This window comes from Mus pahari, chromosome 10 (assembly GCF_900095145.1).
Source record: "Mus pahari chromosome 10, PAHARI_EIJ_v1.1, whole genome shotgun sequence".
Taxonomy (NCBI): domain Eukaryota; kingdom Metazoa; phylum Chordata; class Mammalia; order Rodentia; family Muridae; genus Mus; species Mus pahari.
Genome location: NC_034599.1, coordinates 18,564,128 through 18,582,399, shown reverse-complemented (window position 1 = coordinate 18,582,399; position 18,272 = coordinate 18,564,128). Strand labels below are relative to the sequence as shown.

At 44.7% G+C, this 18,272-nt stretch overlaps 1 protein-coding gene across 1 annotated transcript in view; it reads right to left on the bottom strand.

The window, feature by feature from the left end:
* Bmper (BMP binding endothelial regulator) overlaps positions 1-10,395 on the bottom strand; it is a 246,973-nt gene extending 236,578 nt beyond the window's left edge. The window contains exons 1-2 of the mRNA XM_021206296.1: positions 9,692-10,395; positions 8,624-8,709 (exon numbers count right to left, since the gene is read on the bottom strand). Of these exons, the coding sequence (XP_021061955.1) occupies positions 8,624-8,709; positions 9,692-9,824 (219 nt within the window). The 5' untranslated portion in view covers positions 9,825-10,395. The remainder of the gene's footprint in view (positions 1-8,623; positions 8,710-9,691) is intronic.
* Positions 10,396-18,272: the final 7,877 nt, after the last annotated feature.

Genomic DNA, 18,272 nt, shown 5'->3' with positions numbered 1-18,272 from the left:
AAGTTCAGGCCCCACTCCCACTCAAGTCTCAAGGTCATAGACCTCTCACTGACGCTATAGGGCAGTCGGAAAGATCGTGACAAGTTCTTATGCTTAAGAGCCTCATCTCTCAAGGCAGGAATTCACCCACACATGCCAAGGAAAGGAGAAAGGGCCAAGGCAGCATGTGTATGCTGGGGCCACATGCTCAAATTCAACGGAGTTCATACGATCCAAACTCTGTGTAGGATCCAAACTCCGTGTTCCCTGTGCTACCGGGAACACAGTCAACTGGGCGACATCACTCCCTCTCTCCAAGGCAGATCAGCACTGGGTTTTACTTTGTGCTTTCCTCCTGCCACTTTGCTGATGCAGTGGTAAATGCCACCGAAGAACAACTGGGTCTCACTGAACATACCACACTCAATAATTGTCTGAAGCTAGTCACCGAACAAGCAAGCGAGAGCTTCAGAATGAGAAACCAAGCAGGGCAGGCACCTTGCCAATCTCCAAATGCACTAGGGCTTTCTGTCTTGGCACCAAAGGGGCCAGAGTTACCTGCCCTGCAGACCCACTATTCACGCTGAGCAGAGTCAGAGTGAATACACTGCGCAGGCCTTGACCATAACTTGTATCACCAGTCCAAGCACTTCTCAGGCGAATCTGGGACAGTGGCTCCACACACTCCTACACGGGAACCCTTCCCACACTTCAGAACATGGTTAGAGACTTCACGTACTTTAACTCACACTCTGATGTGGGCTGCTTTGGCCCTCCATACCAGGATGAAGAGGTTGTCAAGACACAGAAATATCCCACAGGTTACCTAAAGCTGCAGAACCATTAAGGGCTATTGTTTAAAACTATACTGTGATTCCTCAGGAATGTACTCAATACATTTTGTGTCAACCTGGTTTATGGCATAGTACAGTTGACCCTCCATGTCCACAGGGCATAAGTAATCTAGGTATAATTTAAAATATACAGGAGGCTGTGCATACGCTATAGGCAAATGTTCTCCAACTCTGTTTAAGGGACATAAGCATATCAGGGCTTCCTGTAGGCTTCACTGTTAAATTTTAGTTAAAATTCCCTTGACACTGTTTACAAAGGGCTTTCGGGAACATCTCACATTTAATCATTCACACCCTCAGCTGACTCCCACCCCCAGCATCCTAAGTGAACTGCAGGCATGAGGCCTTAATGGCTTGCCCAGGACTCACAACTAAGGATCAGAGAGATGTTAAGTAACAGATAACTACGGACCAGCCTGGGTAAAACTCGAGTCCATACCCTCGGACACAAAACCACCTTCCACGGCTGTACAGCACTGGTAAAAAAAAAAAAGAAAGAAAAGAAAAAATGGACATTTCAATTTTTGTGAGAAAAGAATGTATTTTTACTTGAAGACAGATTTTAAGATATTAAATCATATCATAATATTTTTAAAGCGCCATTAACAGTTTAATAGAGCAAACTTAAATGTTTATAATAGTAAGTTTTAATATTACTCAGACTCTTTTATATTGTTGTTCATATTCCTAATAAAAGAAATATGCCTCCGTGTGGCCTGATCCATTCTGCATTTAACCATAAAAACATTCCAAAAACACGCTTAAAAGGTATATTACTTCTGCCCATGAAATTAGTTTTGTCTTGGTACCTTTTAAATTTTCATGTGGTATTTATGTATTCACTTTTGCTAAGATCTTTTTTAAAAAATCAAAGCTGGAAAAACTTTGTGATCTTTGCATTATTTTTTCAAAATCCCCATGGCAATCTTGGCTTTGGATGATTGACAACAGCGCCAGTCCCGAGTATGGTCAATACAATCCTGTGCAAACGCACAGCAGTTCTCAGGCAGGTGAGGACCATTTCTTGTTTCAGACACTCCAAAGTGATGAGTACAAAGTTCCTGCTTCGTAATTCCCCTTAAATCATCACTGACAACTTCTTTAGTGTTTTGCAGCGTGGGTCTTTGTCTGCCTTCCGTGTTCTCTTTGTGCCTCCATAGCTGTAATCTACTTCACGAGGAACCCTTATGCATCTTTCTATCCAGTTGACCCTCCTTGTTAATGCAGACTCAGGTTTTAAAATCTTTACCCAAATCCCACGTATATGTTTCAGGTTGTTTTCTATGAAGACAGTCAACCAGATTGTTATTCTCCACCCATCCCTTATCTCTCTACAGAGCCAGATGCACATTTTAAGAACCTACAGTGCATTTTCAAAATGCCTCTTTGCAGTAGACAGTTCCTAGTATCTTAGCACATCAGTGAAACCTTTTAAAGGTGAGCTACCCGAGGGTGAGCTCAGCGGTTGGGAGTCCTTGCTGCTTTTCCAGAGGACCAGAGTTCAGTTCTCAGCAACCATGCAGTGTCTCACATCTGTCTGCCACTCCAGCTCCAAGGGATGCAACAGCCCTGGCCTCTGATGGCAACTGCAGCTGTGCACATTGCTATGACAAACAATTTGCCCAAGGAATAACACAGTAAAAGAGAGAATTGCATCTCTGTAAGTGTGAAAAGGGACTGGCACCAAAAAGGTTCTCCATGGGGTATTTGAGAATCGACCACTTTCCATCCTAGCAGCACTGCTGAATGCTGGCATTGTGGCTGTGTGGCAGTGACACCCTACATGCCATTCACCAGGAACTGCACTCCCATGTGTTACCTTGCAGGGCACTGTTCCAAGTATTCTTCCAAACACTGACTTACCACCCCACCCGTGGTTGCATCCCCACTGCACACCCTGCTGTGGGCTGCTTGCTGCCACCTGACCACACCACGTGTCTGCAGTTTGTTTTCCAAACTCTGGCCTCTCCACTCTAAACATCTGCCACAATAGCTCCTAGAGGCATTTAAACAACACATCTTATTGTTTCATGTGGCCTGAAAGAATATTAAATGACTCCTTCTGACACAAGTGATATGCATGGGACAATTTTCCTCATTATGACATTCGAGGGCTCCCAGGCTGGCTCCTTTAGAGCTCTTACCTTCAGGTCCATCAGAGCCTTGGGAGCCTTGGACTAGCTCTTCACACAATCCAGGCACACACTCTTCTATCTACTGCAATGCTTTGCCTAGACCATGTTCCCCTGCCCCCGCCTCCATCAAGGTCTCCACATGGTCATGCAATTTTGTCTATAACCTAAGTGTGTTGGAGTCTCTCATGAAGGTTTTCTATCATTCTTGTAAACCTTTCTGGTTTTGTTGTTTCTTCTTTATGTTTTTATTGTTTTCTGTTTATGATTTTATTGTACCAGGTATTATTGAACTTAGAACCCCACACATCCTAGGCACGCACTCAAACACTGAGCTATATACTTCAAACCCTTTAAAAAATGGCTTTTTTGTTTTGAAGGTCTCATATCACTAAGCCACCCATAGTAACCTTAAACTTAGGGCCGTCCTGCCTAAAACCCCCAAGTAGGTGGACTCATGGGCCCAATGGACTCGATCCCAACTTATAAATCCTTATTATGCATCTATGCCTGTCTCATTGAGCTTGGTCTTCTCAAGACATCCAAGCAGCATAATGACTTAAACATGGATCAGGCTGGAAATAATGAAACGAAATAGAAACAGGTAGAGGTATGGAGGAAGAAAAGTGCCATGTGACTGAATTTATAGCCTGCTCCTCCTAGCGCCTTGAGCAATGTTCTATAAAAGTAGAACTAGGGATCAACAGGTCTCCAAACACATACCCAGGTCACTTGATGATCTGCACTAAGGGTAGCACACCTGATCTCCATAAAGAAGAGGCTGGGAGGCTGCCATGCTATGCTAGCTCGCTTTAATCACAAAGGATCTTACACCACCAGCCACACAGAGGGCCACAAAGAGAGTGAAGAGCTGAGACCCTCTACTTACCCAATGGACATTTATTAACTGGTTTTATTTTTCCTGCCCCCTGCCTGGCTGACTTCTATTCTCCCATGCTCATTCAGTGTAGACTGAGGCACACACGCTGCTCTCAGAGTTATTCTCTTTCCTTGAAATGTGGGCTGCTGTTATGCACTAGGTGAAGGCCAAGCTGCATTCAAGGGGGCTAGGGCTGGGGGAGGGGAGCAATGACTAAGTGAGCAGCAAAGGCGGGCGCACTTAGGTCTGGAGCCGGGTCGAGACTTCCACAAGACCGGCCAGGAAAATCCCCATGATGCCAGACCACTAGGCAGTTTTTCCAGAAGTACAGAGCACCACAGCTCAACCCCATCTCTGCCAATGAAAGTACAAGTGGAGGTGACCCCCACAGGCATGGGGATGTAAATGCCCTACGAGAAAGGAGGCCCCACTCCCATGGAAAGTTTTTCTTAATATTTAATAGAGAGCAAGGGGAAAACTCACACCAGGGCCCACAGAACACTGGACCAATAAGGAGCAGCCATGACCAGTCATACTGATGTAACCGAGTTGGTTCACAGAGAAGGGTGGATTTGACATCACAACGGCATCTCTTCCCTGTCAGCTTTTTTAAAATTTTTTTAATTTTATTCTGACATACCTCTATAGACTATTTCATACATGAAAATAATAATAATAATAATTTAAAGAACAACACCAACAATAATACCAACAAGTAATAGCAGTAAAAAAAATAATAAAGTCATCCCAGGGGACTTGCCAGCAGAAGCCGATTGCCTAACTAGGCAGCACATTGACTTCACATCCAGTTCTGCCTCAAAACCATGCCAACACAACCATCTAAGTAACGTTTCCTCAAAACTGTTGTATTGAAGGGCAGTCGGCCGACATTGCCCAAAAGGCAGCGACAATAAATATAAATAAGTCAGATGACTTCTGAAATGACAGGAGACATTTTTTTTTTTTTGAGAAAGGTCTACACGCACAAGCACATGGTAAGCCCAATGTCTGTATCTCAAAGGCTACTGCACATCTGAGCACACCCTCCCTGGTACAGGATTCAAATCCTGCTGCAACTGAAGAGGCATCTGATGGGCGCGGTCCCTACGCCAGGCAGTCACAGTGTGAGCCGAAGGAAACAAGGGCTTTGTAGAGCCGAAGGCAAAGGCAGTTGAAAGGCTGGAGCTGCTCCTGGGTGATAGAGGATTTCTGTGATTACGAAAGTGGAGGACAGCAGACAAGGTCCGCTCTGTTAAGCTGTTCAGCCAGCTCAAGATAGGTGGGGCCCGCTTCTTGTAACAGGGAATTCGCATGGCTTTTTATGAGGGTCGGCCCACTTCTGCATTGCACCTCTGGATTTAAAAGAGGAAATTTCAACCTCAGGAATAATGTTTTTTGCTGAACAAAATGTACGCCAAACTAAGCCCTAACTTCTGGCTTTCAGTGTCCCAGCCTCCAAAGTTATCTCAGGTTTCCAGTCCTGGGCAGAACTCACTGGCTCCCACCACTTCCTCCGCTGCAGAGAGAGAGAGAGAGGTGGGAGAAGACGGAGGAAAGGGGGCACCCCTCCTCCTGTACTTGATGGGACTGGAGGTGCCCATGGGGCAGAGAGCTGCAAGACAGGCAGGCATGCGTCCTGGGCATTGTTGGAAAACTAGCGCTAGCAGGGGGATTTCATGAAACAAAACAGTGTGAGGTTCCTCGGTCCCAATAATGATCAGAAGGTAGGAGAACATCTGCTGTGCTCTTCACAGTAAAGCACACACACTTTTTTTTTTTTTTTTTTTTTTTTTTTTTAAGTAAATTGCCTATCTAGATCCCAGGGCCCAGTACCTGGTCTCACTTTTCACATCCCCTCTGAAGACACAGGGCCCACCCACATTTAGAAGACATTCCAATTGTTCTTGGTCCTGGCAGGATGCTCCAGCCTATGCAACTAACTGATAAATGAGGCTGCCATGATGCATTTCTGATCACTGTGGCCACTGCACTCACTGCTGTCCTCGGAGTCTCTACAGGAGTGTGTTTGTGCAATCTCTATCTCAGCTACTCTGAATCTTAAAAGTTAAATCAGGCTGCATAGACTTCCTGGCGTTTGGAGTTTTTCAGGTTCCGACACTGTAATTTCTCTCAGGACTTTGTGCAGCTGACTCCCTCCAACTTTGACTTCTTTCGTCTTTTTTAAGCATACATTGAAGGTTATTTTTTTTTTTAATACATGTTATGAAATAGGATATGCGCTTACGCCCAGCCTTAACTACTTTATTCCAAAAAAGCTGGACCAGCCCAAACTTACTATCCCTGTGTCCCTAATCCAAAATCTCATATCTTCCAATATTCATATGTAAACCTCACCCAAGCCCAACGCTCCCTGCTGAAATCATAAAGGATTTTCCTTCCATGCAGTGTGACTAACAACTTCTAACTGAGCTCTGAAAAGCTCAAAGGAACAAAACAAAATCATTCAGGGAAGGCCTGAAGGTACAGAAATTTCAACAGACTTTCTCCGTTTTTCTCATCCCTTAGCTTAACAAGTACTCCACCTTCCTAGTTATGTCTGTGTGCTCCACAGACAAACAGACAGCCCTGTCTGTCTCAGACCCAAGTGACAGCTCAGTAATTTTCATAAATAAAATACTACCTGGTGTACAGATAATGTATGACCTTCACAAGCTACATAATTTCTTAAAGCTCATCTTCAAAAAGGACTGAAAACCCTCACAGGGTTTTTATGGGGATCGACTTAAATAATGCAGGCTTAGAAAACTGCTTGGCAAAGAAACAGTATCGCGGAAAGGTTTGCTTGTAAATACTATCAATTTACTAAACAGCTCTCTTTCCCAACCTAAGTGCAAAAAAACGCCAAGCAGTCTCCTCGTATGTTTCTTGCTGGTAGCCAGCAAGAAATTCATGGGGTTCTTCAGGCCCCCTAGAAACTTACAGGGGTGGAAACAGAGGGAAATGCTCACTGCCTAGTCTTACTCGGTTTTACTAAGCCTGTCCAAGTGGATGAGAAGCAATAGGGAATGTGGGCCCATTTTCCCAAAGGTCTGTCAAGGTCATGGCCAGATATCAGTGGGAGATCAGTGAAGGGGGGTGTGAAGGAATGAGTGAGAGTCACTGGTGGGACCCCAAGGAAAGACTGACAGTCTTAGCAGACTTGTCCTCTATGGGTGCCTCTAAGAGTTCATTCTGCCCTTAAGAACTTAACCGACACCTTTAGACATCGTATAATAAATAACTCTGATATCAATTTCCATATTACTAAGTCTCCACAGTGAAAGAAAGGCTCTATCTATTGTGGGGTAAAGACTGCTAGAAAGGGAAAATGTTATGTGGGAAGCATTTCATAATATCACTTGGTAATATTGCACAAAAAAATCAAAACACACATTTAAACTTCACAAACAATAGCATCACCAAAGAGAAAAACAACTGTGCACATGTAGAGCTCTCGGGATATTGAAATATCACTTGGGATAATTTCTGCTAACATGCTAAGAATGGAATAAAACTACTTATTCCCATAGTGCTGATAAAGGGAGGGTAAGACTACATTCGCATGCTATACTTGCTGAATCTGTAACTAAGGCAAATTTTAAACTCAGAACTTATTTCCAGCAAGTTCTTTAGTAAAGATGGTTAACATAGCAGCTCATAGACACAAAAGTGCACTTTTTTTTAGACTTTAATGCTTATCATCTCAGCCAATGAAAAACATTTTTATTTGCTTCTGTTGATTGTTTTAGTCCAGAGCCTGATAATCATTTGATGCAAGCACAGTCTCATTTATCACTTCTTAACATTGACCTCATCTCTTGTGACAAAGGAGTCTGAGTCCTTCATAAACAGATAGCGCAGCTTTTGTCTGAATAGAGATAGAGACCCTGTAGTTCTGTATGCTGATTGGGATAATAAGCCTTCATCCACCCATCACGGCAGGAGTCTGCCCTTGAAGGCCTTAGAGCACTTCCAACTGGATTTTATGATGCGTGATTTTAACCAAGGTTTGCCAAAAGTAAATGGCATGTGGAACACTCTCCAGCAAAAATAATACTCTTTGTGGAACTGTATGTCTTTCAGAAAGTCTTTTTTAGTACAACTTCATCTTCTCCAAGTGTCTATCAGAAGTATCTCAGTAGCTTAAGCTAAAATAATCCACTAGCCACTGGCACTAGTGCTAAGAATCTCATAGCCAAATGACACTCTCCGTTAAGGAGGGATCCCTCCTCCTGACCTGAGAGCTTCCTAACCAGAAAAGAAGCTTGTTTAACAGAGCTTCAGCCACAGCAGGCCAAGAAGTTCAAGAAATCAATCCAAGATGACAGCTTGTCCTGGGTTTGTCCTTTATGGCAGCCATCTCCTCCCTTCTCCCATATCTTATCCTTGACCTCTGTATCTAAAATGCTATTCACCATTTCCCTGCTGAGCCGGGAAGATAGAACCCGTGTAGAAAACTGAGTGGTCATGATATCTATGACTTCATTGTAGCAGCACGCATTCCAAACTGCAGCTTTTCCCAAAACAATGTTGTACAAAGTCCATCTCAAGTTCACTTGTACAACAGTGAAGTCAAAGATAAGAATTCTCAGCCTGATAAGATATTTGAAATTGCCCAAATCCATAAAACTAGAAAATGCAACTGAATTTGATGCTTAAGCAATATGCAATTTGGTAATGATCAAAACCAATTTTAAGACAGCTATTCTGTCAGGTTTGACAAATGAACCTTGTCCATGACAGCAGTTAAGTTTATTTTACCTGACCCGTACACTTACCAAACACACACACATTATGCAAGGGTTGTCTGTGATAAATGGAATTTGGAGGACCTCCCCTTCATTTTCACATTTTGCAACAGACCCTGAAATGAAGATAAAAATACTTTTAAATTTAAATTTTGCTTAATGGCGTTATTATAAAACCTTACCTTCTTAAGCTAGTAATTGGAAATATATAGTGTTTCAAATGCACCACAAACAAATTTCCCCAAATCTATTTTAAATAGTTTTACTTAACACATTTTTTTCAGTCAATACTTCGGTATATGGATCGGTTTTCTGTTTTCAGTTGGTTTAAGCACATATTTAATACCACTAGTGCTCTAAAAGACATCTCAACTGCACACGGACTAACACACCAAACTAGGCATTAGGGAAGATTTTAAATTTGAACGAAATTCAGGACTGTGTCAAAGAACGGGCCTTTCAGGTGGATCCGCCAACTGTTGTGGGTTGAAATGCAATCACTTTTTGAAGTGCAATCTCTTTCCTCTTAGAAATATTCTCTTTTCTGCACCAGGTGTCAGTAAAGCATGTCCTTCAAAATAGAAGCCGAGGTCTTCACCTGCCTGAAAACGTGTAATTATCATATCATGCTATTAGTAACCTTTAAAAATACGACCGCTTCTTTACATTCAAGGTCTGGAAAGTCATGTTTTAAAGATGCTGCCTAGCACAGTGGATTTATTGGAATCCTATGGTGTTGAGAAAAGAGAATGTGCGGGAAACGGCGCGGTCTTTTCCTTAATTGCACAAGAGTGGTCACCATTAAAACAAGAATTGGGGAAAAGATTAAATATAAATCAAGGAATTTCCCAACTTCATATACCAGGGTGCCTATTATCGCTCTGTCAAAGGTAGCAGTCTCTCAGTCCCCCATCTCTCTACCTCGTCATAGCCTTCCCATCCCTTTTCTCTAGGATTCTCCGCATCCCCACCGCCCGCGAGGGGCAGGCAAGGTGCGAGTTCCCCGTCCTCTCATCCCCGGGTCTGCCAGTGCCTCTTCTCCCAAGAAACCACCCCAGAGTCCCGGAGGACTGGACCCTCCCGCCCCCACCCCCCTACCTGTCAGGAAGGAGGAAGCCAGAGACATGGGGACCCCGGAGCAATTGAGCAGCAGCAAGACGCAGCAGGTAATCCCAGGCGAGCGTCGGCAAGGACGCTCAGCCAGAGCCCTGACGCTGAAGAACCAGAGCATCGTCACCTGGAGGGAATCCCGGGCGACTGCAGGTCCCGCGTCGCCGCCTCTGCTCGGCAGCCGCTGCTCGCAGTCAAAAGGGCTGTGGGCCGGCGTGCCGGGAGACAGTCGGCTGAGAGAGGCGGGCGCCCGGAGCGGCGGGGGAGGAGTGGGGGCGCCCCGGGAGGAGGGGTCCTGCGGCCAGCCTCGGCCAATGCGGCGGCTTTTTTCTAAGGGAGTTGCTCGCTGCGGGTTAGCCGTCAGCCCCTCCGCGCCAGAGCTGGGCCGGGAGGAGGGGTGGCTGAGCGGCGAGATCTGGCGAGCGGCGGCAGCGGAGGCGGCTGCCGAGTGCGCTCGCAGCTCTGCAGCCCAGCTGAGCTCCGGCTCCCGCACGCGCAGCTCCGACCCGGCCTCCGGGCGCGGTGTCCGGCCCGCGCGCTTGCTCCGTGCGGGACCCAGGGGCGTACTGGGCTCTGTGCGGAATCCGCAGGGTCGCACGAGGGACTACGATCCCGGCGCCGGAGCTGTGCCGGCTTAGGAGCGACAGCGGCGCACGCGAACGCCCAGCCAGGCGGTCTAGCCCAGCCCCGGCCACCGGCCCCGGGGCGCTGCCGGAGCCTGGAAGGCGCGTCTCCAGAGCCCGGCGCACCGCCTCCTCCCGCGCAGAGGAGCCGCCCCCAGCAGGGATGCCACTACCCGCTAGCGCCCGGAGCAGAAGACCCGGCGCCTCCCGCTGCCCCAGCTTTGGAAGGAGACACGGATCGAATGCAAGAGGGTCCCTCAACTTTCCACAGCCCTTTGACTTCCTCGGGCAAAGGCAGGGGACTCACGAGGCTGAGGGGACAGAGGGGCGAGTGAACTTGGAGATCAGTCTTCTGTGCTTATGCCTCTGTGGGCCTGACATTAGGGAGGACAGAAGTTGGAGCGACAGAAAGGGTCGGCTAATGCACGCACGTCCTGAGCCTTTCTCCCTTAAAGCGTGGATCGGTGGCTCAGACTCCGCCCTTCCCAGCAGGAGCTGCCCGGGACAGGGAGGTGCGTTAGACTAATCATTCATTCACTCGCGGGCCAGGGAGGGACCGCTGCAGCTAATCTCCACGCAGGCCGCCTTCCTGGCGGCCGCCCAGCAGGGCACGCGGTGGCAGCCGCTACCCTGCAGCGCTTCTTGCTTGGGCGGCCCTGATGTCCCCCAGTCTCGGTCTTTGATACCCTCGCCCCGCCAGCCGGTACCCGCTGAGTCCCAGCATCCCTCCCACGTCCCCCACCCTCACTCCCCGCCCCCGCCCTACATGTACCCGCCAAACAGTGGCTGGCTCTACTCAAAAGGGGTGCTAATCTAGAAAGGAGAGTTTTTATAACTACATTGGGAAGGTGCCAAGTGAGAGTGAAAGGTGCTTGGAACCAATGATCAGCTAGCCTTCTTTGGAGCCTACTGTGAGCACATGCTCCCACCCTAAGAATGGCCGGCAGGTGCCCACCCCACATTAGTCCCTGAAGCGCCTTGTGGATCCAAACTCCAATTGCTAACAAGCCTAGTTTTCCCCTAGTCTCTGGCCAGTTTTAGGTAGCATTTGTAGCTGTAGTGACAAACTCCTTTGACAGTCCTTCACCACATTTACCTGCCCCTGCCTGCGGTCCGCATGCTCATTTGTTATTTTCTAGCGATTAATAGGGTGCTTTTAGTGGGTGCAACGTGGCCAACATCCCAACACAAGGACCACATCTCTGTGACGTGGACAAGTGGGAGGAAGGAAAGCAGCATTAGCTTAGCATGGCTCCGTTTCCCTCTCAAAACAGATTTTGCGTAAAATTTAAATTAAAAGAGACAAGAGACAATGTGGTTGCATGTTTCCCCGCCCCCCCAAATAACACCATGGCTAGATGCCTTGAAAGTCAAAGTGTTGATTGAATGTTTTGCTGACTCCCTGAGTCTACAGAAATGTCAAACTGTATATACAGAGAGAGAGAGAGAGAGAGAGAGAGAGAGAGAGAGAGAGAGAGAGAGAGAGAGATTTACTTCCCATAAGAACTAATTAGAAAAAAGCCTAAAAGTTAAGAAAGAATAATTTCCACAGAAAAGTACATTCAGTAGGAACCACTGTCCCGCTATCTAGAATGATTCTCCTTCAATGAAGTTTCCAGATAAATGTGTCCATTGTGATTCAGGTAAGGAACATGAATGTTGGAGACCCTAGGAGACCCAGTGTCCCCTCAGACGTCTGTAGACCTGGCTACATGTGCACTACAAAACTGTAAGGCACCTGAAGAGCATGCCTGCCCCTCTGACCTGCCTCCCTTGGCCTGTCTCCTCAGTGTGCGTGACTAATTTTAGGGGGTGGGGACTTCTACTCCCTGTGTGTGTGGCATTTCTATACCATGGGTGGCTAGGGAAAAACTGGGAAACCTTTTCACCAGCCTTGAAATCGTGAATGAGAAGGTGGACAGAAGCCTCTGGAAACTCAGGTCTTCCTGTATCACATCTCACAATGACCTCCCCTTCAGAAAGAGCAAGCTGACCCCAAAGGCTCACCAGGGACTCCTGCAACCCCCATGCAACTATTGGTATTGTTGTTACTTCAGAGTAGCAAACTCTCTCAGCTGCCAACTGGTCCCTTAGCCAAGCTGACGTATTCCAGGGTCACACAAGAAGAGAAGAAGAGAGTCGGGCGGGGGAGGGAAAGAGGGGGGAAGCAGAAGAAGAAGAAGAAGAAGAAGAAGGAGGAGGAGGAGGAGGAGGAACGAAGTAGCTATCAAAGTCCCAAATATTGGCTAGAATCCAAAGAAGAAGAAAAGGTAGGGTAGATATGTTTGACTTGACTTTTGACATTGTTTATGGGTAAGGAGGTAATGGAGCCCAAACTCAGGGCCTAGCCTAGGCCCAGATCTACAAAGTCTCATTCCTTGCTCCATGAAATAAGCATGTGACCTGGCCACATACATGTAACAGGAGATATGTCTTAAGGCGTTCTCACACCTCTCAAATCACGGCTTCAATTCCCACTGAAAAAAATTCACTCGACATGCAATTCAGGAGTTTCAAGCTACTTCCAGTAATCAGCTCGCCTTCTCCACAACAGAGGAAACAGACCTGTCCAAAGTGAACAAAAGAGCCTGTGATAGCAAACACTAATTGTCCGTAAGTGTAGGAGGGTTGCACTCACGGGTGGCACCTGCCTGGATAAACTGGAACCGGTGAAGGACTGATCTGCAAAGGCCCTAATGAGGCAAACTTGGAGACTGTGGAGAACGTGACCAGCCCAGGGCACATTTCCTTAGAAGAGAGGCTGTTTTTGCAGGCATGGTCAACGCTCTGGATATTTGGTAACTTTGGAAAGTATCATTTTTATATCTCCAAAAGGTTTTGGAACAGTGGCATGGATTGTGTCCACAGATTTATTACTTCTCAACCTCTTTATTGATAGCCATCTGAGTCTTGCTAGGATAAAATTGAAAATGCTCCTGACACGGTTTGGTTTGGTTTGGTTTGTTTTGGTTTGGTTTGGTTTGGTTTGGTTTGGTTTGGTTTGGTTTTAAAGCACTGAAGCTCTTGGAGAACACACCTTGAAAGTGAACTGTCTAGGCTGTCAGAGTGGCTCAGTGGCAGAGCAGTTGCCTGACACACAGGAGGCGCTGTGGTCAAAGGGTGAAAAGGCTAAGAGCTAGGAGAGACATGGTATGCCAGGGCCACAGGGCTTGAGAGTGGTAGAGCCCATTAGCAGGCCTCTGCCCGCTGGTGAGCATGGCACTTCTCATTACAGATGCTCTGCCTTCTTAGATGATGAGTCATGGGAATTACAGGAAGAGGCCATGGGATATTTCAGATATGATGCAAATGAAAGTTATGGAGCTGGCACAATAGTTACTCAAATATTTATGGAACTGAACTGGACCCAAATATATGAGTTGTGTGACACCATAAAAATCCTGGACACTCCCATGTGTCCCTAGAGGAACGGTGAATTTATTCTTAGGTCATCTGACTACAATATTTAGGGACGGTGCTGATATCTAGGTTGCCCACTGGAGTGCTTTGTTTCTCATCTTTCAGAGTGGCTGGGACCCATGGAAGCCATGAGTTGTCCTGTAGATTATAGCAGTAGGATTTCCTGTCACTCCCAAATGTCAGAGGCTTTGAAATCACTTTTTTTTTTTCTAAAGACAGAGACAGTGGGGTCCATGACAAGAGCATGATTAAAACTCGATCATTTGATCATTAGCCTGATCCTTTTGCACAGAAGCATTTCCCCCATATCTTGTCACCCTAAGAACTGCATCCTTCACAACGTGTCCATATACAAAGCAATGCTTTAGGATAAACTGATAATACCAGAACTTTTAAAAACACCGACGGCCCTGAAATAACAAAACCATTGCTTTGCCTACTTGTTTTATTTCAGTTTGAATCGATACTGTAATAAATGCTATTCCTTTGCCACCTGGCCCTGACCCATTGCAACCCCCATGTTCACCTTTGCCTCCAGCATAATGGAGCCTCATTATAGATGACGTAGAAAGATGTGCTGGGACACACAGTGCCTGCTCACGGAAATGCCTATGAGCTAAATCAGTGCCATTAAAGGTCACACATTTACCAGTTTGGCAAACAAAATAAATTTAGTGTCATCCGAAGACTTGTATTTTTTTTTAACCCCTAAAATACTCCCACATATGGATACACTGCCAGGGACTTGCTTTGAGAAAGAGTCCTCCTACTCTACTTTTTGCCTGGAACTTGCCTTGCAAGCTTTATCGACACCAAAAACTGTAACTCCATCTTGAAGAAGTAAGGAACTGACAAGAGACTTTGGCCCAACCCAGGGAATCAGGATACCAAACTAATACTTCTCTCCTGTTGGTCTATGCTTCACTAACTGCATCCCGTCAGTCTTCCTTGTAGCAAACATCAACAGAGGAGAGAGAAACACTATCTCCAGCCGCTGTTGGCTATAGACATAGAGAGAATGGTCCAACATTGCTAACGGGGGATGTGTACCCCAGATTGCTACTCAGTGTGTGCAAGCCCAGGCCACGTCTCAATTTCTGCTCTTCCTTTCTTCCTTAATATAGAACCTGTAATGTATGCAGTGCTTCTGAGTTATGAACAGTATAGATCACTTTTTTTTTTAGTCTTTCATGTAGTCATACGAATCGTCCTAACTTATACTGTTCCCGTGATTAACTTCTAACCAAAGAGGAGGCAGCAATATAAAGTGTTGTTAAAGGACAGACATGTTCGCCTGTCTTTACTTCCTCCTGATGGTGGGAATCCATCTATAATAAGTATTTGAGACTTCAACAACCATCTTCTGTTGAGAGGGAAAAAGCCCAAGGAATATAATATAGATGAGAAGAAGATTAGACCTGATGCCATGAAATATAATGTAGGTTTAGCCCCTAGCTCACCTGAATGAGAGAAAATGCATATCTACCATGGTCTATTTCTTGTTAGTTAGGTTTTTTTATTTGTGTTGTGTGTGCATATGAACATGTGTACAAATGAGCCACCCATGTATATGTGTGTAAAGACTGGACAGAGGGCGTCCTTCCCTATCACTATTTTCTCCTCATATAGGGTTCCTCAGTACCCCTGCACATTAGCTAAGCTTGCAATCAGTTCCTATGATCCACCTGACTCTTTCTCTCCCACTAAGGTCACAGGAATACAAGGCCAACCCTGGCTTTTTATTTAAGTGCTGGAATGTGAAACCAAGTCATCACACTTGGTCAGTAAGCCTTCTTACCCAGTCAGTGTAAATCGCCCCAGAGTGATGCTCTTTATTTTAAATAAATAGTCTTGATATTTACAAAGCTGTGTTGGTATTGTTATTTACAATTGCCAAGAGGTGATAGTAAGCCAATATCCAACAAGGGTGAATGATAAACAAAACATAGTGTGTATAACACAGCGTGTGCATGGCACAGCATATATGTAGTTTGGTGTGTGCACAACACTATGTATGCATACCATTGGATGCTACACAAGTTTTAAACAAACAAACGTTTGTTTTATGCTACTATGTGGATAAAACACAAGACATTATTCTAAGTAGAAAAAAACTAACTTCCCCATAACATGTACTGTTATATGTGGGTACATGCAAAGGCCGAAGATTGTGTGTGTGTGTGTGTGTGTGTGTGTGTGTGTGTGTGTGTGTGTGTGTAAATGTCAATGCCATGTGGGTGCATGCAAAGGCCATAAGGCAAGGCTCTTTCGTAAGAACGAAATCATAGAATTGGGCACAGAATGGAGGCTGCAGAGTCTGTGGCAGGGAGTATCTTGGAACTGTTAATGGGTATGGAATTCTAGCTTCTCAGGGCTAGAGAGATGGCTCGGCAGTTAAGAGCACTAGCTGCTCTTTCCGAGGACCTGGGTTTGATAAACACCACTCACATGATGGCTCACATCCATTTGTAATTCTAGTTCCAGGCAATCCAATACCTTCCTGAACTCCATGGATATCAGGTAAGGTCAAGGTACACAGACAGACAGAGAGGCAAAACACTCAAATACATAAAATAAACAAAGAAGTCTAAAATTTAAAAAAAAAAATCACATTTCTACCTTTGCAACATGAAATAGCGTCCTGGATTTGGGAAGATGGCTCAGTGGGTAAAAGTTATGAGAACCGCGTTCTGATCCTATATCACGTTCTGATCCTAGATCCACATTAAGAACTGGTGACAGCACCAGATTAGTGAATCTATAACACACCTCTGGGAGAGTTGACCAGGCAGTTTTTGGACACTTGCTGACAAACAGTCTAGGTGAAATGGCAAGCCTCAGATTCAGCAAGAGACCTTGTCTCAAAAAAAAAAAAAAAAAGGAGACAGTGATAGAAGATATTTGGTGTCAACTTCTGGCCTTTGCATGTACCCACATGGGCGTGGACATACACATTTTACACAAAGGCACATACCACCTGCATTTTACCCCAAATTTAGGATTTTTAAACTTTATTTTTGTTTTGTTTTATTTTGTTTTGTTTTTGAGATAAGGTTTATCTGTGTAACCCTGGCTGTCCTATAACTCAAAGATCCACCTCCCTCTGCCTCCAAGATGCTGGATTAAAGGTGTGAACCACTACTGCTCAGCTTAATTTTTAAACTTTTAAATAAACAGTCTTATATAATATTTTCTTTGATATCAAATTAACATAGCAATTAGCCAGATAGGGATAGAAAATGATAAGGAAAGTTTTGTATTTATAGAAAAGTTTTATATTTATATTTTGGTTCCTGACTCTCTCTCTCTCTCTCTCTCTCTCTCTCTCTCTCTCTGTGTGTGTGTGTGTGTGTGTGTGTGTGTGTGTGTGTATTTTATTAAACCCACCTAAAAAGCATACAGAACAGATACTATAATCATGCTATTTTATATCTGAGTAAAACTTAACACTAAAGATAAAAACATTGTCCAAGGTCATATAAGAATTAAGGAACCAGGCAGGCTGCCTCCAAAGTATATGCACATATTTGGAGGTTTTGCTATTTTTATTTGTTACAGTGTTACTTCTTAATAACTATGCAATCTTACTGATGTTGACATAGCTCCTCTTAACAATCTTTGATTTCCAGCTTTGTGTTGCTATAACTAATTTTTCAGTGCTCATTTTAATATTTATATTTATTTGTGAAGGATATCTTTATTCACTGACATGTATATGAAGACTTCTGAATTATGCAGCCTTTTATTTCTTAATCAAAGATTGGTTTCCCCTTTGGTCCTCAATTGTTCTGTATTACACTGATAATTTACTCAAATGAGACCTTGGAGATAGTTATAGATGCCCAGAACTTACAATTAATGTAAGTCTTATTAAAAAATAAAACGCTGGCTTTCTAGGCTTCATTGATTGTGTGGTATAAATATGTATTTAGAGAAATCTTAAAAAGTGATGTACTTGACCACTGTCCCCTCTGGGGATCAAGCATCTCTGAAAGTAAGAAACAATCCCTGCTGGGTTTTATCTCCCGATAATCTCTGCCAAAAAGCAGTCTCTTCAATGTGAATTCCTTTCCTTCCCAGAGCTGCACTTTCCAGTAATCTCTCATTATAAAGATAATAACCGTATTCATTAACAGCCCCACCATCAATCAGAAGGCAGTAAAAGAATAAATCTTGGATCACCAACACTTAAGCCATCAAAGCTACTCCATCAGCCCTAGGCTAATTGATAGTAGCTTGTACCAATTGGGCTGGTCAGTGCTGATTACTGAATGGACCTGATTTCACTAATGTGAGATGCACCAAGGGGGAATTCTAAAGTGTTCCACTGATGTGCCATCCCATCCTAATTTGTTTCCCTCAATGTTCTTAAGACTACTTGATTTGCTTTATGAGCCTGTTTCCCCATCAAATAGGACAGCAACATGGTTTTACTTCTTTTTGCTTGGACGCAAAACGGATTTCTAAAATTATATATATATATATATATATATATATATATATATATATTCTTAGAATTTTTGTCC